This window comes from Kwoniella pini, chromosome 5, assembly GCF_000512605.2.
Source record: "Kwoniella pini CBS 10737 chromosome 5, complete sequence".
Taxonomy (NCBI): Eukaryota; Fungi; Basidiomycota; class Tremellomycetes; order Tremellales; family Cryptococcaceae; genus Kwoniella; species Kwoniella pini.
The window spans coordinates 1,307,854-1,333,066 of NC_091720.1; the positions used below are offsets into that span (position 1 = coordinate 1,307,854).

Here is a 25,213-nt window from a genome sequence, read left to right on the forward strand (position 1 = left end):
ATGACAATTATTCCTCCCTTTTCCGATCTCGTCATTCCAATTGTCAACGATCTTCCAGCTTGCATTTCCGTACATATGGTTAATTCTCGGGTTGTTGGAAAACATCAACATATCTATTCCTAGCTCCTTTTTTCGCAGCAGCAGAAGCGGGTCTTCTGCTTGGTGGTCTAGAGAGCAAATCATCAATAGAAGGAGGTCCAACACCACTTGAAGAAGTCCGAGAAGGTGGTGCACTACCTAACCCAATTGGCGGTCGAGGTGGACCACCGGACGAAGGAGGACCATCAGCCGTCAAAGGAGGAGAAGGATCACTAGGTAAATCTGCAGCTGATACACTTTCGTGTAAAGAAGATTTCATTCGTTTTATACCCCCATTTGCACCTTGTGCGAAACCTGTTGAGGGAGGCGGAGGACCATTAATTGATGACATGGAGGGTGGAGGTGGTCTATGACCCGATGGAGGAGTGGCAGACATTGCTCTGTTGTTGTGTTCCGCTTCAGGTCTCGCCGATCGAGATGGTGAGGCTGTTTGAGCACGAGGTGGAGGTGCTGGAGCTGATGGACCGGCGGCTTCTGGCTTGGCCTGCAATTTATGAGTATCAACTTCCTTAGTTCCGCAACTTTAATGAGATTGGAATAAGAAGAGAAGAATGTCCTACTTACTCCTTTCACAACCCATCTCTTCAACTCAGGATCAAAGATCATTGAACTCTCTTCTCCTAGATTAGCTTTGACTGGTCCACTAGGTTGTTCTCCATCTTTCTTCCCACCCCATATCCTTCCAAGCCAGGATGACTTTTGCTCAGCTAGGATAATCATCATGGCATCAGCTTGTCCCATTCACTGACGTGAAGCTCCAAGAATCATATTGACTCACGTTTAGCAGTCGGAGTAGTATCGCTTTTCTTGGTAGCTTCGGCTTTATGATCTTTGGCAGATGCTTTACCTTTTCCTTTGGAGTCATCATCATCGCGTGATGGTGGTCTGGGTGTCCTATCTCTAGATAGCGCCGCATTTCCAAATCCTAAGTCATCTTCATCATCCTCTTCAAACGCCGGTTTACCTTTATCATTCGATTGAGGCTCGTAGCTTGACGATGTAGGTCCGGATGGACCGAGATTGAGCTGAGCCATAGGATTGATAAATTCACCGTCGTCACCATCTTGAGGACGACCTTGACCATATACAAGAGGCGTATCCATCCCTTGCTCGTGGTCACCCGTATGAGGTGTATAGCTCCCTGCATTGCCATAGCTGTCATATTGGTTGTACTGGTCACCGTAAGACGACGAGGACGAGCTCGATGGATTTCCGTGAGAAGGTACTATAGCCGGATGGCCCCACTGAGGCGTTGTTGTCAAAGCAGGGGAGGTGGTTCTTGATATACCTAATTGTCCATTATTGCTGAAATCGGCAACAGAAGTATTTCTAGACGGTGCACTGCTGCCTGTGGAGATCGAACTAAATTGTGCGAATGGTCCAGCAGCTTTACCTTGAGTAGTGGGTTTAGGCGCCGATCCATCACCTTCCTCTCCGGCTATGAATTTGGTCAGACCTCGTTCAAACCAAGAACCAATCTTGTCGATAGCAGGTTTAGTGTTCTTGCGTCCGGATCCTAGGGCATTGGGAGGGTCAATGGAAGGCGAACCAGTCAATCGTTCCAGTAGATCTTCCAAGCTCGCTGCATAAGCTGGCGACAGAAGAGATGGAAGGTTCTTGTTGATTTTGAAACCGGCTTCGATGGCCGTGCAGTACCTAACGGTGTGAACCCACATTAGCCTACGCTTTACTGCAACGCGCTCATGTCGGGGACAAAACGTACTTTTGAGCGAGCTCGACTTGGCCCAACTCAGCCAACTTCCAAGCTCTGGCTGACTTGTATGGTAACAATTGAGGCAAAGCTGCAAAGTGTGCTTCTTGCCCCTTCGGAGTGGGTACAAGACTCCGGGCGTATTCCGCGATCTCGGCAAAGATAATTGCCTCTTCGTCTTTTACGTTATTGAGAAGGGGGATAATTTTGTCGTGGACTGCGGGAGTCAAGTCAAAGAATGGCGATAAAGGAGATAGTAAGAAACTAAAGTTCAAGAGTCAGCTTGGAAGCGATTTGCTGAATCGTGTGAAGAAGTTTAGAGCTTACCAAGCGTGAGCAGCATTGTTCAAACCTAAACTGGCAAACTTTGCGCCTAGATCATCCAGGCAAGCATGCTCTCCCTGCTTAGCATTGAAAAGAACGGAACCGATGACCTCTCGCCATTGGTCATTTGAGGGGTCTTCAGTGATTGTAGCAGCTTTGACCAATTCGTCCACTAGTATATAATGGTCAGCTTCTTCGTGTTTATGTCACCCGAATGAAGTCAGCTAACCAGTAGAGGAGTTCACACCCGCAGACAAAAGGTACGAAGCCTTGATGCCGGCTGTTCCTTCTGTCTTATCACCGATCTCGGCAATCACGAACCTGCCAATTATTTCTTTCCACAGATCTACTCCTGCATGACTGCTGATGATCAAGGCGTGGGACCATAATCCGTTGTTAGCAGCATATAACGCGGCCTCATGCTTATCGCCCTGCGCCAAAAGACTAGATATACGGGTGAGATGAGCTGATGTAGTAGCCACGGGGGTGCTGGATGACGAGGCTACAGGAGGGTATAAGGAGGAGCTAAAGTTGCCGGCTGAGAGCGTTCCTACTGGCGCAGTAGTCGACACTGATAGTGCAGACGGATTGTAAAACGCGTCTCGTAAAGCGTCCGCAACTTGGGGACTATGACAGGTTATCAGCAAAACAGCTTCTCGCATTATCGAAACAATCAAAATCACTCACGATCCAGCTAAGTTCCCTTCGCCTATGACTAGTGCTCTGAGGATCTTGATCAGCACCAGTCTACCTTCTTCCTCTCTTCGAGCTTTGTTTGCTGATGATTTGAGATACGGTAAACCCTTTTCAATCTCCTCGGCTCTGTTGTTGAGGTAAGCCAGAACAGCTTCTCTTTTCTTCTTGTCGCCCGCAGCACCATTCGGCGTGGTAGAATCGAACACTAGTGGACCGGGGAAGGCGCTATCAATTTTGAGGGCAGTGGGTGCTGCCACTTCAGATATGCTTCGTATCCATAGTTGACCTCTACCTGATGCGTAACCATAAGAAGGCATACGTGAATGACCCTTATGGAAATCACCTGACTCGGCAGCTCCTGGGAAAGCGGTTATGAGGGTTCCACCAAAGCCAAATACAGCTATAGGGGTATTTCGTGCCGCTAATGTGGTTCGGCCGAGTGGATCTTCGCTAACCGGTCTTTGCTCTAGCACTTGTTGTGGGATGTAGGTGTCGTCCGCAGACTGGGAAGCTGTATGCATGGGTTGGAAATAGTTGTTCGCAGGTGGAGAAAACCCGTAGCCTGAATTTTGTGAGGGAGAGGCGGTCCGAGCGGGAGCGTAGGGATTCGATGAAGGGGGAATGCTTAAAGGCTTTGTATTAGAGGGGGGTGAGTATATCGAGGGTTCGTAGGACCTGGTCGATGCTCGGGAGGGCTGGGTTCTTGGGGGATAAGCCTGACTTTTTTTGGGAGAGGTGTCACTTGCCGAAGGAGCGTACTTGTCGTTGGAATAGTCGCCGTTGGGTCTGGGAGGGTCGTATGCGTCTTTGGTCAGGTCAATAACGTTCTGCCTTGTCGGGACATGCGGTTCGTAAGAGGGCATGTGAGCTGTCTTTTTCGGTGAGCGTCGCATCGATAGTCCGAGAGAAGATGAAGAAGGGGCATATGGATCCTCTGAGGGAGTATCTACAGGAGGAGGAAAGGCGCCGTACGTGGCGTTGTGCTGAGAACGAGCTGCAGGCGATCGAGGCGGCCCAGAAGTAGCTGAGTGGAGTTCTTGCCGGTCGCCGACCGGTGAGTATAGCTCTTCGTTGGCTTCACCGTCTTCCCCATCTTCGTCGTATCTTCTTGAAAGGACTGGTGGTAATATTGCTGACCCAGCCTCGAACCGCAAAGCATCCTGTTGATTTTGGGCAGGATCATAGGAACGATAATCCACATGTGAGCCGTGCGAACCCCTTCGGTTTTCAAGAGACTGTCTGCGCTGTTGATCAGGCAGATGCTCGGACATTGAGGGCGGGGATAAGAGCTGCTCCACTCCCGAAGAGTAGGAGCTATCAGGTGGTGATCTCATGTATTGGTTTACGTTGAGACGCGAAGGTGGTCGAGCGGCAAACATCGGTGAGGGTTGCCGCGAAGGAGGACCTCTGCTCAGTGGTCGAGTCGGCGCAAAGGGCGATTCACTTGCTTTGGGCGGCGCAGCAAATTTAGGTGGTCCAGGCGGTGGCTGAGGCGACGAGTTGTACGTATTATGCGAAGCTGCACTTGCTGTCCTAGAGGGCGCTCTAAACGACTGCGGAGGCAGTGGAGGGTCAAATGCTGAAGGAGGGGGTCGTTGCAAGAGCTTAGGAGGAGATAGTATGTCTGGACCATCATTTAAGCCGCGGCCTTGATTAGCAGAAGGAGGTTGTTGAGGTGCGTCGTAAGGGGTAGCGCGATCAATCTGTGTCGTAGCCCGATCGGACATTTTCGGTGGGGCAGCAAATGTCGGGCCTCGACTAGAAGGTCTGCCATCATTATGCGCGCGTCTAGGTGGACCAGATGGGGGTGGAGGAGGTGTTGAGCTTGCTTGGGGAGGTGAAGTAGGCATCGCGGGGAGCATCGCAAATGAAGGTGAAATCGAAGGTGGTATCGTGGATGCAATCCTGACAAAGCTCTTCTGAGGCTTCAGGAATGGAGGGTCATAAGCATTGGACGCCATCCGCTGGGGTTGCGGTTTAGGTTGAGCAGGTTTGACCGCTACGGAGGGGCCATTTCGAGCAGTGAACCCAAACCCGTTGGAGCTTGGCTGTGCATCGGCCGACGGCGCATATGGATCCAATGTATTCTGACCAGTAAGCGTATATGAATTAAATGGTTGTTGCGATACCGGCCCATATGGATTGTTGCGCGAGGATTGTCCGGCCGCTTGGGTTGACGTATAATCTGTCGAAGAGCTGTATGGCGCATTACTGGATACACCAGAATAAGGCTCGTACGCAGAAGAGCTAGTATACAGTGGAGTTCCAGACAGAGGATATGCAGTAGAAGTCTCCGATGGGTAGGCCGTAGAAGGAGCGTATGGGTCATAAGAACTACTGGAGAATTTCGAAGGGGTATCCGGCTGAGGTGTACGACGAGCCGCGTTCTCTGAGAGCCCAGCTTGAAGGGCAGGACTATATGAACCCATGGATGGATCTACTAAACAAAAAGCAAAGCCGATTGAGATGAGTCGCTTGCATAAGATCAAGACCAATTACTCACCTGATACTGGTGCTTGATGATCAGTCAAATGATCTTCCTCAACTCCCCATGACGCTTGGCCAAGCATAGTCTGTTTAACTTGCTCTTTCTCCTCTTCCGTATACCATTGCCATTCCCCGTTATCATCGTACCATCCTTGAGGTATTTCAAAGTCTAGTGGCTCGTGTCCTTCTTCAGCCTTAGTTTGACCAACCTCTCGAGGTAGAAATTGTACCGAATCATCGATGGTGGTGTCCCCTAACCAATTGCTTGCGTCCGAAAACGTACTATTGAAGGACGTATCTCCCGGAGCGTCGATACCTAAGCCTGCTGATCTGACGTCGTTTTGTGAGTGTTCGATGGATAAACTGGGGACAGGCGAAGGTGAAGCTGGTATGGAGGGAGTCTCTGCTTGATCTTGATGACTCAGTTCAGCGAATGGATCCGCAGAGTCGTCTTCAAATAAGACGGACGCAGCTATCGGCACTTCCAGCACACCATTTTGAGATGACTCTCTAGCTTGATTCTCCGCTGCTGTTTGTTCTAATGTTTCTGCTGCGTTTTGAAGACCAACATCTTGATCGTAGTCCAATCTCAGAGGTGCATCAGAATTTAGCTCGTTTTCCGCTTCGAATTCAGCTAACAGATCGCTAAAATCCAGACTCGCCGATCCGGCTTGTATATGTGTTTCTGTGTAGCCCGGCTCAGGATTTGCTGTTGGCTCTTCGTTGGTAAGGCCCGGTTGGGTATGATCGGAAGGAGCTGAGAGTTCGTTAGGAGGAGGTGGGGATGGATGACTGTCTTGCTGAGGCGGAACGATCTCGGCTGATTGAGTAGCATCTGCAAGAAAATCCTCTTCTTCGCTTGTAGGTTTGAGAGTATGTATCTCTTCCTCGCCTATATCATTGAAGGGATCTTGCTCCTCGGTGTCGAGTTGAGCGAATACATCCTGTGATTCTGCTCCAGCATCATTACCGAAGAGATCTTCAGTATTTGTCGCCTGTAGAGTGGTTGTCTGTTCAACCTTCACAGTAGCTGAATTGTCACTATCGGCCATTTTCCCGGGAGGGTCCCTTGTATTCGGAGCACGATGATAGCGATCAGACTGTCTGAGGTGTTTTAGATGTTACAGGTTGAAGAATACGAATGATGACATGGGTTAAGAACAATTATGATATCGCAATATAACGCGTGGCTCGACGTGAAGCGTGGAAGCGGAATCAAATTGGCGAAGATTAACATATATAGTTACGTCATACCTGTTAAACCACGTGCTTCTACTTTGACGATAATTAATACATACCTGGTTACTAACTGAGATGTCTGGCACACAAAATCTCAATGAACCGAGCTCCGTCAACATGTCTGAGACTTCCGGCTATGTTGAGCATCGCATATCATAATCCTCAAAAGGTTGTGACTTGAATGTATGCGACAAGTAGATCGGCATCGCAGGTTTGAGGAGGAGTTTGTTCAACGAAAGACCCTTCACCCCCAAATCATTAGAGGGGTCTATTTTTCGAGAGTACGTGCTACATATAGCTGGAGAAATGATAGTCCGTGTCGGAATGGAGCGGATTAGTATCCCACTACTTGCTGAATGGCACAAGGCAAATTATCAAGGGACTACTCGATTCATACCTAGGAATGGCATTCTGACCGCATGTCACCGTAAAATATCCTTTCCGTGTGATTTGAGCACGACTCTCCGCGCAGGTGATAGCAGGACATTATACTAAGGTTCTCGAGGTCTATATTCATTGAAACGGATCTTCACTTCGAAAAATCAATTGATTTCCTAATGATTAGCATGCCGCTTTGAAGTTCGGCAGAGAATCGCGTTTTTTGTCTCATCCATCCTACGTAAAAAAATTTTAAACTTTTGCTCCGAGAGACGTGCCTATTCCTACAAAGGTTATATATACTTTTTTTTTATTGGGAATCTTCAATTGATATTTGGATGCTCATCATACAGGGTGAATTAATGGATCTGTTCAAGCAAAAAGACATTTTATGATTCTCACGTCCAGTGATCCCGCTCTTATCCAGGGTTTGTGGCTTGTTTTTCTTGGTATTTGCAAATTACCTTTCTAGATCATCAAATTAATTACCTTATTCTTGGTATTGAATGATTTTAAACATGTGTTGATCTGAAGATCTCGGGGAAATTCCTTATGGATGGAGATCTCAGGAATAACAGAAAAGAAAAGAAAAAAAAAAAAACTAAAAAAACTTTGAACCTTAAAAAAAGATAGGAATGACGATTTTTCCTCACAGACTTTTCAGATTCTTTCAATAAACTTGTCTCTCTCTCCTTTCTCCCTTTCATGCGGAGACATTCAAACTAGGGTTTGATTCATGGAACATGATGTTGCGGCATTTCAATTAATTTAAGATATATGTGAGAGTTTGCTGGAATCTATGGTCCCGCTTATAAGCTTGAATAGCCTGACTCCCTTGGGCTGTAACCCAGTGTACAAATGATCAAATTATCGCCATTTACCGCATCATGGTAGAGAAAATCTCCATGGGTAAAGTCAATTCATTGCACTCAGAGGCACAAATCGTCTTACCTTATTAAATACAATTCAATACTTCATATTTAATTCCAGCAAACTGTCTCACAGTGACACTACTGTTGATGTCAAATCCTTTTCAACAAAAGTACAGCACTTTCTTCCGTCAAATCATCACACTTCAATTTTATACATATATATCTTGGGATTTCTTTCTACGTCGACTCGCACTTATTTCCCATGGACTTTCGATCTCAAGAAGTGCTATACTCAAGCAAGAAGAATTACTTTAGTAAAGCACTCAGCAGAACAATCGCTGATCAAACCGGATCATCCAGTGTGTCTTAGATTGGATCATATTTGGCTTTCATCGAGAAAACAGTACCTCGATTAGAATTTCTTACTCAGCCGTCTAGCGATTTTCAAGTTACTCGTTGGAATCCAAGAGCAATTGGACATAGGTTGTCCTTTTCAAAACTACGGATGTGCCTGATTTGGACAAAGTCGTACCCACTTCTTTTGCCTGTTAGTTGTCTTGCTCCAAGTCATCGCAAGCCCAAATACTGAGGTTGATTGATAACAATCAATCTTGCACCAATTTGTACAAAAAAGTCGCCTTATCCCGTCACTCATCCCTTGAAATCTTTCGTGAGGTATTTGGGGCAACCTTAACAGACATTGAAGTAGCTTATAACAATCAGCATACCCTTTGACAAGGTATAGATCTGATTATAATAGAAAGCTAGAATAGAAGAATTAGACTTTAGTATAGAATTTTACACCGGAATCAATTAAATTCATATCAGACGCCCTATTTTACCATCACACGTACAATAACATGGCGGTCTGGAACGGATCACCAATATCAGTAGAAGAAGCTTTTAATCAAGTCTGGAAATCATCCGTTCATATTCAACCATCATTTTATCATCCTGTAAATGTAGATGTCAACTGCTGTTCCGAAGTAATCGATTCACCCAAGACCGACTCTGTTTGTTCTACAGAAGATGAATTGGCAACCGCCGAAATATTAGCTAGGATAAAATTTGGAACGACTAGTCCTCAGAGGCAATTACGGAAGAGATCAATGCCATCTTCGATGGAAGAAGAAGATGACGTAAAACCGATGACTAAAAGAAAGAAAGAAAGTAGTGTAGAAAGCATGACGAGTGGCACCACCAACGTCACTTCTTTTGGTGCGGCAGAAAGGTGGCCACCTAGAAAAGAATTCGTTTACTTGACTTGTAAGTCGTCGTCATCCCTCTCTCCAACAAATGCACGTGCATATATGTGGAAATAATTTAGCCGATAGAACAATAATTGTTATTAATCAATATGTTTTGTTACTATAGGTGTAGTTGCCATTCCTCCTGTAGGTAGACAAAAGTTACCTTTGTTTGGTAAACCCTGCGGAAGAAATGAAATTATCGCCAAGGTTGTAACTCTTGCTACGGGTGAAGGATGTTCACGTAAACTTATCTCATCTCATGCTCAAGTACTCAAAGGAAGGAAAGAACTCAGTAAACAGCGTGAGTCTTCAGGTCAACCACTGGTTTCTCTTGCCGACGTTCACCGGCACTGAATTTCGATTAAATTTCTAGTGCGCGATCTTTTGACAACTGAAGAAGGTAGGAACAATGACGATGAAGCTGCACCAGTAGTATATACTCTCGGAGCAGAATGGCATTTCCCTAAATCCCTAAATAGGTTGATTGGATTATCCGAAGACTTGGATTTACGAAATGCTACACCACCCTCATTGATAATACAACATTTCAATGATATTATAAAAGCGTCAAAACTCGCTAATAAAAAGGAACGAGCGACTTCAAGCAATAAAAATAATCTGACTATTAGGCCTAGACCAAGTAAATCTGTATCGCCTTCCATCTTATCATCTGATACAACATCAACGATGAATGATAAGGTAGAAGATCATAATATCCGATTACCTACACCGAATTCTTGGCATCCATCATCATCATTTTATCCTTATGTAACACCCTCCACTCATAAGACTTCTCATATCGAAAAGCATGATTACGGTTATGACAATAATCAAAAGCCAGCATTACCGTCACCAAATGATCTATTCTCACCTGTATACAATCTTTCAACTCCACACAAATATCCTGAATATTCCCATACTACTCCTTATCATAGCATACCACGTAGGCCTGCAACGGCAGATGTAGATACCGCTTTTACTACTAGAGTTTTACCTCCACCCGAATCACCAATATCATCTAGATATTTAAAAATCGAGTCACCTTACATAACACCTATTAATCCAAATAGGAGAACATCGGAATCTCATCTTACTGATACTTTAGGAAAACCGTATTCTGCTTTTGAAGTGGAATGCCTAAAGATTGGTAATAATTATGAGCGAAGAATTTCTGGAGTAACAATAGAAGATATTAAAAGGCAAGAGAGGTTTCAACAATTGTGTTAATTCTGCCTAATCCAAAATCTCATCATTGCAATTCTGTAATAACAAAAGAGGTATCATGCATAGTACACCTGACTCATCATAAAAACTATCTGTTATAGAGAATGGTATTAAAAGAAAAAAAAACTATAATAAAATCCTTAACATCCAAATCAAGCTTTTTAAAGGGAACATCCTGAATTACCATCACCACCAATAGCAGAACCAGAATTGGAGGATCCTCCATTACCTGCATTTCCAGAATCAATATTTAATGCGTGTAAATTAATTAAACTGTAATGTAGAATTTAGAAATAAATAAAATAAAATTTGTATCAAGATTGAAAGGATAAATCATAAATTATTTTTATTGTTATTGTTATTTTTTTAAAATTATTTTTTGGTAAATTGTAATGTAATATGTGAATAAATAATGAATATAATGTTAATTGAAAAATAATGTTTTAATCAGCTTTTTTTTAAAAAAAAAAATTGATTCAAGAAAACTATCATTCAAATTTACTTACCCTCCATAAGATTGTTCTATAATATTACCACCATTCGATTGACCACCAGCACCTAAAGAATAATTCAATAAAAATCAATTAAAAAGCTTTTGATATTTTAATTTTAATTCTAAATTTAAAATAACTAACCGGTATATGCAGAACCTCCATTATCACTTTGAATAACATTTGTATTTGTTAAATCACAATTTGAAGAACCAGAATCAGAACCACCTAAAGATGAACCTGAATTTGCAGAACCACCTGATCCAGCATTATCTGATCCAATATTAAGAATATCAAGATTAAGTAAACCTCTAATCAAAATTCCACAAAGATTCAACCAAAAATTACACTTTGTTATAATTCAAAAAACAGATTAATTAAAATACTTACGCTTCAGAAATTCTTTGAATACTTCCACCACTTGCTTGACCACCTACACCAGAGTAAGCTGAACCTCCATCAGGAGAAGCTATAGGTGCACCAAGAACAACAGATACAATAGAAAGTAAAGCGAAAAGAGTTATTTTAGTAGAGAACATCTTTTTTTTTTATATTATGAATTCTGGCAAATATAAAGAAAATTAAAAGTTGACAGTGAATTTTAAGTAAAATGAAAGAGCGAAAAGAAAGCCTTTAAAAGAATGGCAGAATTGAAAAGAAAAAGTATATTTATTGATTTGTTGGTGAAGGGATATTATATGGATTTACTATATTCTTTTCTTTTTATATACTTTAGTTTGGCTATGCAGAAGCTAACTTCACGCTCTGTGTTCTTGAAGCTCTGATGAGATTGTAAATACATTGACATATAAGCTGGCCTAGTCGTAAAAGAAATAGAAGGTGGCTTTGATCACACAAATCACCTCACAACAAGTAAGTGATTGATTCTATAGAACATGATTTCAATGGAAATAATCGTCAATACGCCATCGGTCAGTCAACATTTGAATGTCCAAACAAGCTGATGAGAGATTCGATTCAACCGGCGCGGGCGAAAGTATCGAAAGCGTTATATTGATAGATATGTTAGATTCAATGCATAAATGTGCGTATCAAAATCCAGTAAAATAAGTTGGGACAAAAAAGCAAGAGACACAACAAGGCGAGATAATTTGATAAGATGGTTTGTATGGCGATTATATCTAAAAGTGTACACGTCACATCGTACAGTGGATAGGAGGGGTGATATAAGAGGAAGGTAATGACAACAAAGAACGCCAATGAGCTCAATCGAGATCTAAAATGTTTACAAATATCACTTGCGGATTCTATTTATCTGCCAGTCATATGATATGAACGTGGCGATGTATCCATTTTCATTTACGCCATTTCCTTTTTTCATTATGGATGTCCCGTTGAATAACTTATCAGGACAATATTGGAGATGGCGATTTTGCTTTGTCCGTCTCGATCAAACGGCAGCTTGCCAAACGAGAGGGATTGGAGTATTTATCCGGTCGACTTGCTTGAAAGGATGGAATCGATCTTCAAGCAGAAGGTATGCTTGTCATATTGGTGGTTGTGATTACGAATCCATTCTTCCAATGACGTCCATCGGATCCTCACCGACCGCAGCGAAAAGTACTGCGTCCCTACCTTTAGTAATGGGAGTTGGCTGAGGTTGAGGTGTAGATTTTACTGGAACACCTTGTCCTATAGGTCGTGTAATTCCATTCATTCCTGAGCCGGGAGCACCATTGACAGTCCTTTGGGCAGGCCAAGTACCCATTCGAGGTAATCCATGACCTCCGACTGCATTTCTTATTTGAGTACCGTTCGTTGCGCTAGCATGCGAAGGGATAGCGTATGGTGCACCTGCTGGACGAGCGGTACCAAGAGGCCGCGAAGGGGTAGAAGTGGCCGATTTGTTCTGAGAGTGAGGAGTTGAATTTGTAGCGGGAGGCGGCATAGATGGAGGATGAGGATGGGTACCGTTCTGTAGCATTCGAAGACCATACTGTCCGTGTTCTCCTGAATTCAAATAGTGATACTAAAGAAAAATCATATCAGATTCGTGTCTCTACTGATGAATGATGCCCGACTCACCTTCAATCCATTCATTTGCCTATACCTCTTATTACATCCTGCTCCAACAGCACATACAAATGGTCTATTCCTCTCCTCGGCTTCTTCGACTGACAATCCAAGATCTACTGCATCGTGAATAGCGAAATCACATTGACTACTCACATGTCAAAGTCAGCTATGAATTCTGATCGATAGTCAAACATGAAGCTCACCCTTTCATCTGATGATACTTGAGACCGTTACTTTGCTTATAGGCCTTGTTACAACCTGGATTAGGACATCTCCAAGGCCTATGACTTGAGAATAGCGAAGGTTGAGGTAATTGCATGTCGTTCGCGTTGAATCCATTCACCCCCGTGAATCCTTTGTTGGGTGTCGTATTTCCTGATGTAGAAGCACCTTCAGGTAATTCTTCTGAGGGAGTGACAGTTCCGCTATCTGCTCCGGTTGCACCAGTTGTCGCGTTTGGTGCTGTACCCGTTGTCGCGGCTGCGTTAGCAGCGGGCTTTTGTTGACCGGGAGGGATCGTTGGGATACCCAGACTCGATACGGCAGAAGCGAACAACACGCCAGGCGCAACAGCGGTTGGGACGGTGGATGTCGCGTCTTCAGTGTTTGTTGCAAGTGTGGTTTTTGGGCCGGCAACGACTTCGTTGAATGCTCGGTCTAATCTCATCTGTTGAGCAGCTGGCCTGATTCCTCCTGTCGAACCTAGGAAATTTTGTCGTGCAGCGTTGATTTTTGGTTGAGCAAAGACAGGCGAAGGCGCTGTTGAAGTAGTTGGAGTAGCTAAACTACCTTCGGGTGGTGAGGAACCTGTTGATCCGGTTCGAGTGAGAGTGAGATTGGAAGCTTTGTTACCATTGACATTCGCTGTTGATAAGGAAGACTCTACCTCGGGAGGTGATTTCAATACGTCCGACAATTTCAGAGGGGATTTTCCGATTGAAACTTGTTCTGTGGGTGTTGTAGCTTTGCTTCCTGTTCCAGGCAAGGGATATGACGGTACAGGAACCGGATTCGTCAAATTAGGTGATATACTGGATCTAGCTGATGTCGTGGTCGTTGCTGACGTCTTTGTAGGTAGTTCTGATTCTACGTCGTCTAAGTCCAGATCCATCGCGTTCGTAACAGGTGAAAAACCGCCTGGGTTGTTAGTATTACTGGCCTGGTTGTTGCTGACCGGCGGTATATTCGGATCTGAGAATGGGTGACAATCCTCTACATGTTCTAGAAGAGCATGTAACCCAGCATGAGTTTTTCCGCAACATTCATAAGTTTGTGTCAGCTCCGCATCTGATCGAGGCTTATTTTTCATCATATTCGTAACTTGCGATTTTGAGTAAGAGGTACCCAATGACATGGGTTGGAAGGACATGGAAGCGAATGACGTAGATAGGTTGAATTGATCATTGCGTGGTATCGATGATGCTACTGCTGCGTATGAACGACGATGATATGAGGACGACATTGAGCCGGAGGGAAGATTGAAAGCGTGGGCCGAAGCCGCAAAAGAAGAAGGTTCCATCGATATCGACGTGGAGAACGGTATTGTAGGAGAGTCACCTCTGTAATGAAATAGGTTGAATCCGTTAATAAGCGATGTTGGAGGTTGCATGGAGTCAGTCTACTACTCACCCAGCATCGCCGTAGAATCTCGCACCATAACTTCCCATGTGTCCATTGCCTCCTCCTGTGTTACCCCACTTGACGCTTCTAGGTTTGTTCTCAAAAGAAAACCCTCCTCCATTTGTGAAGCTTATACCGGTCATAGCGCCATATGACATCGGTGATGCACCCATCCGTATGGATTGTGGTGCATTTAAATTGCCGCCATGAGGGTTTGAGGAACGTTGCTTTGGCGCTGGTACTGGTTGTGGTGGCGGAGAAGGCATGTTGGGGGATTAGCTAATATTCAGCTGATGATGAGAATTGTCAAGCGATTTTGAAAGAAAGAACGATGAAAGGTAGGTGACAAGAAGCAATGGTTCTGTTGAATGATGAGTAATGTCGGATCCGTGTCAAATGATGTCTGATCCCTTTTATGATTGTTGTTGATGGGCGTAAAAGTATGACTCCCTGTTTACAGATTAAGACCGGGATTGACCAGTATCAACCTATTTCGTGATATGTTTTGAGCGAAAAGTGATTATTATTGAGGCCATGAAAGATGATGATCGGGTCAAGAAAGGGTAGGTCGATCCTTTTGTTGTTTTTGATGGGCCTTAGCTTGGTACAAGAGACTAAGGGATATTATTGTTCTCAAGACAGTACTAGATGATCTTGATCTTGAGTCTAGTGGCGTGGGTTATTCTGTTTGTCTGATGTTAATGCCCAATGCTTTCGGTCTATTGGGCTTATGCTTTTATTATTTTGAAAGACACCTTGTCGTAATGTGCCTATGCATGTGTTCTAGATGATGTTGAAGATATTATACGATGATGATCAAGTTGAGAAGGAGGATGATGTGTGTAAGCAGGTATAGTATTAGTACATGTGGATGTAGTAGTTAGCACTAATACTACTATGAAATACGAAAGCGTACTTGTGGACTGGACTTTTTTGGATTAAACCCTGAATCATTATTATCCTAGATTTACCCTTTTAGGACAAACTCATTTTACATGGAGTGCCGAGAACGGAGTCAGATTAGCGCTTTCAGGGTTATCAATACATATATACACGCGCACACCTCGTGACAGTCAGTTATCAAAAGATCATCTTCCCACTACCCGGATATTATCTCATATTGCCACGTCATAGCTTATAACCAAACATAGCCAGAAGAGTGGAGGTAGTTCGCGCTGTGATGACACTGAGAGGAATGACGATAACATCAAGCATAATACAAAGTCATGTCAATATAGATACAACCTCTCGGCTGAATTTTCAACACATACACTGCTCAGCCAGAACTCATCTGACACTAGATGTCCTAGTGTTAAGACAAAACCTGATGAGACTCACGAATTCAAAATGACCAATGAAATACCTCATTTTCGTACCCAACCTGTCTTGTCAGATTTGTACGGGTCAAAGGATTTACTGGATTTCTCAGGTCAGCTGCATAAAGCGAGTCCAAAACCTGACAAGCTGATATCTTTTGCATAATAGGCCCTTCCACTCCTCCTCAGCCCACGAATTCCTCGCCATCCACGTCGAATGCCTCTCCATCGCTATTCTCTTCTGCGACATCCATAGCATCCGCGGCAACGAGAAGGGCAGCAGCCGCAGGTCTCACTTCTTCACCCTCATCATCTTCTCTCTCAAAAGAAGTAAGATGTGTAGAAGGATATGGAGAAAACCTATATATAGGAAACTCAGACGGGACTGTCGAATGGTGGATGTGTGAACCCGCCTCGGCTGGAAACGGGGTAGGTCATCAGTCTATCTGGACTAATGATGCTCAAAGCAGTGGCTGATATAACAGTACCTCGGTGTGAATAGATGGATGGATGGTCAATGAAATACCGACATACATTGTTTCCTCGGCGTCCAGTCAATAAGATGTACATCTTACCAAAGATATCGAAACTTCTGATTATATCAGGTAAGCATTCCCAGAATCCGCTCAAAATTGGCTCACCATTTCTGCTTAGACGGTACATTGCATGCTTTGGCTTTGCCGAATCTCGAAGCTCTGCCTTCCTCTCATGTTCCTCCGCTTCGTGGGGTAGTATCCGTTATTCTAGACGATGAGGAGCTTGAATGGGGTGGACCAGGTTCAGAAGATCCTAATGCTCAGATGACTGTCGTAGTAGTCCGAAGAAAAGGACTCGGAGTATATAAGCTAGGAAATAGAATGAATAGTGTCAAGGTGAGATACACTTTTTCATCTGTTTAGAATTACCGTTGTTGGTTACTTTACTGAGGAAAATTGTCCATTAGGAAATACCCCTTCCATCCTCTCCCACACATCATGCCTTATTCTCATCATACCTGTGCGCAGCTATAACCTCACCGCCACCCTCTCCGGAGGATTCACCTCAGATGCTATATAGTATCATAGATCTTTCAGACGCATCTCTTACAGAAGTTCTACCTGTATCGCAAATCGATTCTGCGGTAGCTGAATTTGAGCCGAATCCAAATATTGTTGTCATACCAGGTGAAAACGAATTCTTAGTTACTAGTTATACGGGATCCTCGACCATGGGTGTATTCTTAAATGCACAAGGTGATCCTGTCAGGGGAACAATGGAGTGGCCCAGTCATCCATTAGCGATTGGTGCGTAAAATTGGTTCTCGTCCGTCTGTATATGGCAGAAAGGCAAAGATAGCTAAGATTCGCGTTCATTTGACGTAGCTATCGAATCGGAATTCATTATCGCTTTGCTGAAAGATCAGACCGTACACATTCATTCTCTCGCAGATCTAGAAAAGCCCTCTCAGATTATAACGTTAGAAACTGGATTGAACGCATTCGGCCTGACTTATTCGCCATATGGAATATCTGTTAGGGACTTATATAGAGATGAAAGAGTCTCGACGTATAGCTTGAAACTACTAGGCGGGAAATTAACACCTCCGAAACCTATCGCAGAAACCAACTTACCCAAAGAGGACACATCAATGAACGTTGAAAATTCTCAGATTCAAGATGAAGCCTTAAATCCGGATGTGATTTCGCCCATTAATGAAGATCCACCTTCTGGATCAGGCTTAACTCCTCCTTCTTCACCTAAATTACATCGTCATCAACCCGTTACTCCACAAAGAGGCTCTTCCTTGGTTGCAAGCACTACTGGAACAAAACCATTTTCAAAAGCAGTTTCTGAAACATTGATTGTTTCACCGAATTCAATCATCAGCTTATTACCAATAGGTACAATGATGAAAGTTGAAAAGTTATGTTCGGAAAGTCACTTTGACCAAGCAATAACAATAGTTGACGAAGAAAGAAGAAAAGGTAGAAGGGGAGAGATAGATGTGGATAAAACAACACATCATATCTCGATGAAATATCTTCATTTGTATTTAGCTATTCATCTATGTGAAGAAGCATTATTTGGAAAAGCTTTGGATTATTTCGTACGTGCGAAAACCGATCCGCGTTTATTAGTGCGTTGTTTTGGAGATTTAAGGGGGAGATTGATCGGTAGTGAAGAGACAGTTGAGATTTTTGAGGGGCTAAAGGAAATATTTGAGCGAATTGGAAGTGTCGATGATATAAGTAAGTTTACGCCGGTCAGGCATTGTTTTCTTATAGATAAGCTGATAGGATGACAAACAGTTTCAAATACACTTAAAAGAAATTACTCGCCTCATGTTCAGCCTAATACAGCTACTGCACCTGAAACTAGCCAACTTCGTCAAGCCATGATGGAAGAAGCAAAGGAAATGTTGACTGAATTTTTAAGAAGAACGAGGGTATCAAGGAGAAAAGGCGGTGGTGCAAGAGGTGTAGATAGTAGGAAAATTGATGTTGTAAGTGATTTATCGATTTGTATTTCTGGTATAGTCGCTCAAATTTCCGAAATAGGTCATCGATACTACTTTAGCTAAATTGCTCGCGGATAAAGGAACTACAAATGAACTTTTAGCTTTATTAGCTGCTCCGAATGATTGTGTATTACCTGAATTAGAACCTTTCTTGGCTCAGAGACCTTATGTTCTGGCCACTGTCATGAGGACACAAGGCAGGGTAGACAGAGTACTGGAATTATTAAAAGAGTAAGTTGGACTTGTGATATCGCCCTGCTCTGTTAGTGTAGTGAAAGCTAATCAGAAAAATCGTGGTAGAATCGCTGATTCCGATATCCCCGATCCAATATGCGAAGATCCAATAGAAGAGCTCGCTCAACAACTTGAATCTGTTAAAGAACCTGAAATGTTCTTGAATTATGCATTATGGTTGGTAAAGAAGAACCCATCTAGGGGATTATCAGTGGGCTATTCTCGACCAGGGTCATAAGCCGTGTCTGAGCTGACATTTCGTGCAGATTTTGATAGCTCAAAACCCTAAAACAGGTATAAAGCTAGACGACCTGTCGTTGGTAGATCAACTGAAATCTATCGATAAAGAGATAGCAGACAAGTATCTAGAATATGCTGTTGTGAATAAACGATCACCTAATCGAATCTTACATGAACAACTACTTGGTGTTTTACTCGATGAGGCTAGAGAGCTATGTGAGGATGAGGGTGTGAAATATCACTTGGAGGAATTAGGTGAGTCGTGATTTCTGCTAGTCAGCTAAATTTATACGTATTGTAATCGCATTCATGGTGTCGGAGTCCGAGAAAGTCGATGCTTACGAGATGTCTTATAGACGCGGAATATCGACTTGAACCTTCCCCTAGACCATTCATACTTTTCTTGGCGGATATAGCACCTGATACACCCATCAAACGGAATCGATTAAAACTAATGCTTTTCCTGCAGGGAAGTCCATTCTATGATCTCGAGAATGCATTGAGACGGTTAGAGGGAGCGAAAGAACTGAAATTTGAATTGGCCATCGTTTTCGGACGGGTGAGTATGACTAAAGCTCAGCATTCCAGCTTGCGCTTTACAAAACAACGGAAGAATCGAGGCTGATTTAGGTCGTTTGTAGCTCGCCAAACATCGTCAATCCCTCTCATTACTTGCTTTAACACTTGGTGATTCAATTTCAGCCCAAACTTACTGTACTACAAAAGGGGAAATCGTTCCTCCTAAAATCGCCAAATCTGTTGCGAAACAAGTAAAAGGATTTGATACGTGGGCTACTCTTGGTGATGTTGGTCGAAGAAAGAAGGAAATCAAAGAGGTTGAAATGAGAGGTTTGGTCAAAGAGTTATTAGGTGTATATATGAGTGATAGGTTGGTGTATTTCCCTCACCCTTCTCTTTCTATGTTGATGTTTAATGGGACGATAGTAAAGGAACTTCGAAACAAGCTGCAGCCTTACTTAATGCTCAATCTGTGCATTTAGACGTACTTGAGGTGAGCACTCTATTTTTATAGGACATAAAACGGATTCCAGCTGATGTGAAAGGGCTCAATAGGTGCTTGGACAAATGCCAAATGATTGGCCACTTGACGAAGTCTCAAATTTTCTCAAAAGGAGTATACGTAGAGGATTACATGAACAATCTACTTGGGGGGTATTAAAAGCAATCTCAGCGGGACAAAATCTTGAAGTGAGTTAAATTCTTTTTACTTCTCATCGCAAATCCACTTCAGTTGTTATTGTAATCGAGTTATAGTGCTTCAAGCTGATATTATAAAATTAGATATCAGAAAAATATCTGGAAACAATCAAACAAATACCTCCAATCATCAATAATCAAACTTTTGATGGTAGTGCTGGAGATGGTTTAACTCCACCTGACGAAGGAAGTATACCTGAAACTGAATGGGATACATTCGAAGAGAAAGCTATAGTTGAAAAAAAACTTGAAGAAAATGGGAAAGAAAAAGATGAGTTTCATTTCAGAGAGATGAACCAAGAAGAGATATCAAATTCGAAAGAAGGATATGTTGTTAAGCCATCTGATGGATCAACATTGAATGAAGAAGGTCTAGTGTGATTCACACCAAGATGTAAAATTGTTGTAATATTTATACCTCGCATTAAATATACCTCGTATGGTATTCATTTAAAATCGTGCAATGATGAAACGAATTTGCTAGATTGGTTAATTATATAATACAACATTTATAGTGATTAAAATGATTGATGGATTTTAATCTAATTTCCAAACTTGTTCATTTGTTAAACCCATTTCACCCAATATTCCAGTAATAGGACCTTGACGATTTGGTAAAATATTTCCACAAAGAGGTTTCATAAGACTATATTATAAAGTAATTTCAATCAACTTATAATTTCTTTTTTTTCTTTTTTTTCTTTCTTTTTTTGGCAACGAAATAAAGAATATAAAAAGAATTGAAACTTACTTTGGAGGTAAACAAATTAAAAATAAAACATTTTGATTTTTTTCAATATCTTTAAAACCTTTTAAAGAATTTAAAATTAATTCTTTATTTAAAAATTCATCAAGTTCAATTCTTGTAATTTTTAATTTATCTTTTAAATTTGATTTATTTGTAAGAAAAGGTAAAAAAGATTCATCTTCATTTGAATTTGACCAATCTTCTTTACCTTTTAAAGGTTTTAAATGAATTAAATGTAATTTAGGTAAATTTTTATCTTTAATTAATTTATTATTTGAAGAAGAAGAAGAAGAAGAAAGTTTTGATAAAAATTGTAAAAATGGTGAAATTCCTGTACCTGTTGAAATCTATTTAAAAAACAAAATTAATTATTTTCAATATTATATATTTCATTAAGTATATATTTACACCAAAGAAAGAAAAAAACATACCATAATTATTTTATCATATTTATTAGGATAAATTGAAAATGTTGGTATAGGTCCTCTTACACCAATTGAATCACCATCTTTTAAATTATGTACAACTCTTTTTAGAAATTCCTTCAATATAAACTTGTAATCTTTCACATAATATCAAAAAATTATAACTCACCTTCCAACTTCTCCACCTTGTACACGTTTAATTACCATTCTAATTTCATTATCATTTAAAGGATCATTAATAAATGTATAAGGACGTTCAATTTGTAAATCATTTGATTTTATCATAATATGTTGAATTACAATTTCATTATTTTCTTTATTAGAAAAATTTCCATCAATTTTAAAAGGATTTTCAAAAAATTCTTTTGATTTAAAATCAATTGGTATAGTAATTAATTTATGTTGATTTGATAATGTTTTTATTGAAGTTACTTTTTGATCAGAATATTCATTTGGTTTTAATGATTTTTTGGAATTATTATTAGGAAAAAATAAATATGTTGTAGGTATTGTTATTCCTAAAATTGTTAAAGCTAATCTAGGCCATTTTCGATTTTGATGATTTAATCGATTTGTAGATCGAGAAGATGATGATGATGCGAATGATCGATAATTGTGAAATTTTAAAGATTTTGATTGATTAATCGTCAAAGTCAGCCTACTACATCGTGTACAGATTGTACGAGTAGGTTGTATAAGTGACATGATGAGCTAGTGAATATATATCCACTTTGATGATGCTTAGTGTACTGATGAAGCAAGTGAAGAATAAGGTAAGATGGACAACCTCCATCTCAACTTTTACATCTCGAGGCATAAAATCAAGACCGTTTTATCCGAGGTTTTACCGATTCGAATTCTAACCGCTCACCACCAATAACCTCACCTGTCTTTGTTGAGATGTTGATAGAATACTTACTTCTTGTTTGACTTTCCAACTCAATCATTTACTCTCACATACCCGGCGATAACACATAACATGCCAAGGTCACCCTCGCCAGACTACCGACGGGAGAGGGATCGAGAGAGAGATAGGCGTGATCGAGACAGGGATAGAGATAGAGATGATGATAGAAAGGCATCCTCCTCTCGGCGAGATGACAGAGACAGAGACAGAGATAGAGATAGAGATAGAGATAGAGATAGAGATAGGTCAGGAAAGGATGACAAGGATCGAGATCGAGATAGAGACAGAGACAGTAGAAGGGATAAATACAAACTTGAAGAGCGAGATAGAAAATCCTCGAAGCGGGATAGGAGTAGGAGTAGGAGTAGGAGTAGGAGTAGGAGTAGGGAAAGAAGCCATAAGAAGGATAAGAAAGGAAAAGAGTATGTATATTTCTCAAACTCCTCATTTCATCAATACTGAAAAATGTAGTACATGCTGATTTCTACAATAGGTCAAGATCTCCATCACCTTCAGCTAAATCAAAACGAAAAGAAGCAAAAGCAGCTTTAAAAGCAGCTGCAAGAAGAGAAGCAGAACTTGAACAATCTAGAGCATTAGCGGAATTAAGTATGTATAGTGCAACTGATAATCCATTTCATGATGCAAATTTAGGAGAACAATTTAAATGGGGTAAAAAAATTGATAAAGAAAAGAAACAAGGTATGACAAATGAAGAAATTCAAAGAAAAGATTCAATAAGAAGACAAGAAGCAAAAGAAGAATTGGAAAGATTAAATAAAAAAAGAGCAGAAAGAGAAGTTGAAATGCAATTACGTGAGGAAGAAGAAAATAGAATGAAAAGATTAGCAGAAGATGCACAAATGGCAGAATGGATTTCAAAAGAAGATGATTTTCAATTAGAACAATCACGTAGAAGAGCTGGAATTAGATTAAGAGAACAAAGAGCAAAAGCAATTGATTTCTTAGCTATTAATTTACGTTTTGCAGATCCAATATCTTCTTCTTCTTCTTCTTCTGCAGTAGCAGGATTAACTAGTGCGATTGGAGCTTTAACAAATCCTAGAAAAGGTGAAGTTGAAAGACAAGAAGAAGAAGAAGGTTGGGGATGGGCAGATGCAGGTTTCGAATTTGAAATTGATGAACCTTGGAAAATTTTCGATAATTTGAATTTAGAAGATTGCGTTGAATTAGAGCATGATATAAAGATGTATCTTACTTTAGAAAAATCACCTATCAATATCGAGTTTTGGGAGGTAAGTCATTTGATTCAACTTCACATCGATTCGCTCAAGCGAGAAGCTGATGGAACTGAATTCAACGCAATAGGCAATGCAGGTTGTATGCACGTATCACTTGGAGAATCTTCGAAATCCGGATCACGCAGAAGGAGGTAGACTATTCGATAGGGAAGTTGACGAATCAGCGAGCAACATTGTATCTGGTCTTAGTTTACAACGATTGGTAGAGCTTGAAAACAGAACAAATGCAATGTTACGTAGTGGTCAACCTGTTGATGGGGAGTTCTGGGATTTGGTACTCAGAAAGATACATGTTGAGAAGGCTATAGTGAGTTGTTGATCTCCCCGTGTCTTGCCTATATCTACTTCCGTGACGCATTTACAATCGTCCTCTTTGGGTATCGACCCGATGCTGACCAACGATACATAGGCTAAACTCAACTCCATTCACGAAGTCGTTCTCAAGAATCGACTAGAACAGTTCAAACGAAGGCAACGAGAAGATGCAGCCAAGGTGCAAGCTGAATTAGGCGGAGTAATAGTCAATAAAGCCGATAATCAATTCGGTGGAGATATGCATGCTGTTGGAGCGGAAGAAGCCGAACTCGAAGTTGAAGACGTTGAAGAAGACGATGACGAGGATGATTATGTTGAAATCTACGATCGGGAAATGTCTCCTCAACCTGCTGATCCCAGAACGATGGTATTGGATGAGAGAAGATTACCTATCGTCGATGAAGAAGATGAACTACGAGCTTTGGTATGTCCCCTCAAATCTACCCTAATATGGGGTTCTGGGGCTTTTGATGAGATGCTGACTGATCATCTCATAGTTCGCCGCGAGACACGCAATTACTTCATCTACTTTCATACCTAAACATGCCAGACCGTCAGCCACGACGGTCGAATCAGTTTCTAGACCTTCTGCAGCTGATTTGGAAGCCGAAAGAATCTATAGAGCAGAAGCTGAGAAAGAAATGCGTGATTATGGCTCAGATGAAGATGATGAAGAATTCGGTGATCTTGATAATGGTTTAGAAGTTCCTTCAACATATGATTGGTCAGATAGATATAGACCACGTAAACCTAGATTCTTTAATAGGGTGCATACGGGATATGAATGGAGTAAATATAATCAAACGCATTATGAGTAAGTGATTACTTTTTCGATTAAAATCATGTTTTGCGCTTCAAAGCTGAAAATGATTTTTTTGGTAGTTCCGATAATCCCCCTCCGAAAGTTGTACAAGGTTATAAATTCAATATATTCTATCCTGATTTGATGTGAGTCCAAATCTCCCTTCCCGATCTTCTGATTGAATCTCACAAATTTGCCGAAGATAAAAAGCTGATCTCTTTGTTTTCAGTGATAAATCAAAAGCACCAACATATTATATGAAACCTATTCCAGATGATTCAGAAACTACTATGATTGTATTTACAGCTGGACCGCCTTATGAGGATATCGCATTTAGAATAGTTAGGAAACCTTGGGAATATTCTCATAGAAAAGGTTTCAGAAGTACTTTTGATAGAGGTGTTTTACAACGTGAGTCATAGCTTGAACCTTTCGTTCAATCAACCTTTATGAATTGGAGCTGATGAGTGTATCTCAGTGTACTTCAACTTTGGAAGAACATTCTATAGGAAGTAGTCAGTCCGATGAGGAGAATGAGTCATGCCGTTGGATCAGGACCGAAACTATGTATTTTTTCAGAATGTTATCGATGCATGTCATTCTTCATCGCGTACAACAGCAAACTCGTTGGCATGCAACAACAGGGAGTCCATAAGTGTTTCGTAATTGTCGTGACATGGTCTTCGTCCATTGATCACCTGGAATTCTTGGGTTCCCATAGATGGCGGAGGTTCTAGAATAGCAGGTGGACCAGTATTTTGTATTGTATTGTGAGGTCTTTTACGGTATCATTGAAATTTACAGATACTGTATGGTAGTCG

The 25,213-nt window shown here is 41.5% G+C and overlaps 7 protein-coding genes across 7 annotated transcripts; 3 read left to right on the forward strand and 4 right to left on the reverse strand.

The window, feature by feature from the left end:
- Positions 1–79: 79 nt before the first annotated feature.
- Positions 80–6,369, reverse strand: I206_104266 (uncharacterized protein; the record flags this gene model as incomplete). Its single annotated transcript, XM_019155897.1, has 8 exons — positions 80–583; positions 664–806; positions 878–1,755; positions 1,823–2,074; positions 2,138–2,306; positions 2,364–2,761; positions 2,822–5,267; positions 5,334–6,369. 8 exons carry the CDS (start codon positions 6,367–6,369, stop codon positions 80–82), a joined length of 5,826 nt encoding a protein of 1,941 aa, XP_019010855.1.
- Positions 6,370–8,666: 2,297 nt separating this feature from the next.
- I206_104267 (uncharacterized protein) lies at positions 8,667–10,283 on the forward strand (the record flags this gene model as incomplete). The annotated part of the gene is made up of 3 exons (XM_019155896.1): positions 8,667–9,072; positions 9,181–9,357; positions 9,430–10,283. The coding sequence occupies 3 exons, from the start codon at positions 8,667–8,669 to the stop codon at positions 10,281–10,283; spliced, it is 1,437 nt and encodes a 478-aa protein (XP_019010854.1).
- Positions 10,284–10,441: 158 nt separating this feature from the next.
- Positions 10,442–11,310, reverse strand: I206_104268 (uncharacterized protein; the record flags this gene model as incomplete). The annotated part of the gene is made up of 4 exons (XM_019155895.1): positions 10,442–10,553; positions 10,787–10,838; positions 10,916–11,082; positions 11,162–11,310. 4 exons carry the CDS (start codon positions 11,308–11,310, stop codon positions 10,442–10,444), a joined length of 480 nt encoding a protein of 159 aa, XP_019010853.1.
- Positions 11,311–12,296: 986 nt separating this feature from the next.
- I206_104269 (uncharacterized protein) lies at positions 12,297–14,694 on the reverse strand (the record flags this gene model as incomplete). Its single annotated transcript, XM_019155894.1, has 4 exons — positions 12,297–12,761; positions 12,818–12,953; positions 13,012–14,367; positions 14,438–14,694. The coding sequence occupies 4 exons, from the start codon at positions 14,692–14,694 to the stop codon at positions 12,297–12,299; spliced, it is 2,214 nt and encodes a 737-aa protein (XP_019010852.1).
- A 1,081-nt stretch (positions 14,695–15,775) lies between these two features.
- Positions 15,776–20,314, forward strand: I206_104270 (uncharacterized protein; the record flags this gene model as incomplete). The annotated part of the gene is made up of 15 exons (XM_019155893.1): positions 15,776–15,857; positions 15,914–16,173; positions 16,247–16,349; positions 16,399–16,616; positions 16,688–17,027; positions 17,106–17,972; positions 18,033–18,226; positions 18,282–18,472; positions 18,542–18,686; positions 18,742–18,970; positions 19,072–19,274; positions 19,357–19,604; positions 19,661–19,727; positions 19,790–19,924; positions 20,018–20,314. The coding sequence occupies 15 exons, from the start codon at positions 15,776–15,778 to the stop codon at positions 20,312–20,314; spliced, it is 3,579 nt and encodes a 1,192-aa protein (XP_019010851.1).
- A 156-nt stretch (positions 20,315–20,470) lies between these two features.
- I206_104271 (uncharacterized protein) lies at positions 20,471–21,811 on the reverse strand (the record flags this gene model as incomplete). Its single annotated transcript, XM_019155892.1, has 4 exons — positions 20,471–20,579; positions 20,685–21,028; positions 21,113–21,209; positions 21,276–21,811. 4 exons carry the CDS (start codon positions 21,809–21,811, stop codon positions 20,471–20,473), a joined length of 1,086 nt encoding a protein of 361 aa, XP_019010850.1.
- Positions 21,812–22,085: 274 nt separating this feature from the next.
- I206_104272 (uncharacterized protein) lies at positions 22,086–24,908 on the forward strand (the record flags this gene model as incomplete). The annotated part of the gene is made up of 8 exons (XM_019155891.1): positions 22,086–22,435; positions 22,507–23,269; positions 23,343–23,582; positions 23,685–24,014; positions 24,088–24,404; positions 24,473–24,538; positions 24,622–24,803; positions 24,871–24,908. 8 exons carry the CDS (start codon positions 22,086–22,088, stop codon positions 24,906–24,908), a joined length of 2,286 nt encoding a protein of 761 aa, XP_019010849.1.
- Between the last annotated feature and the right edge of the window lie 305 nt (positions 24,909–25,213).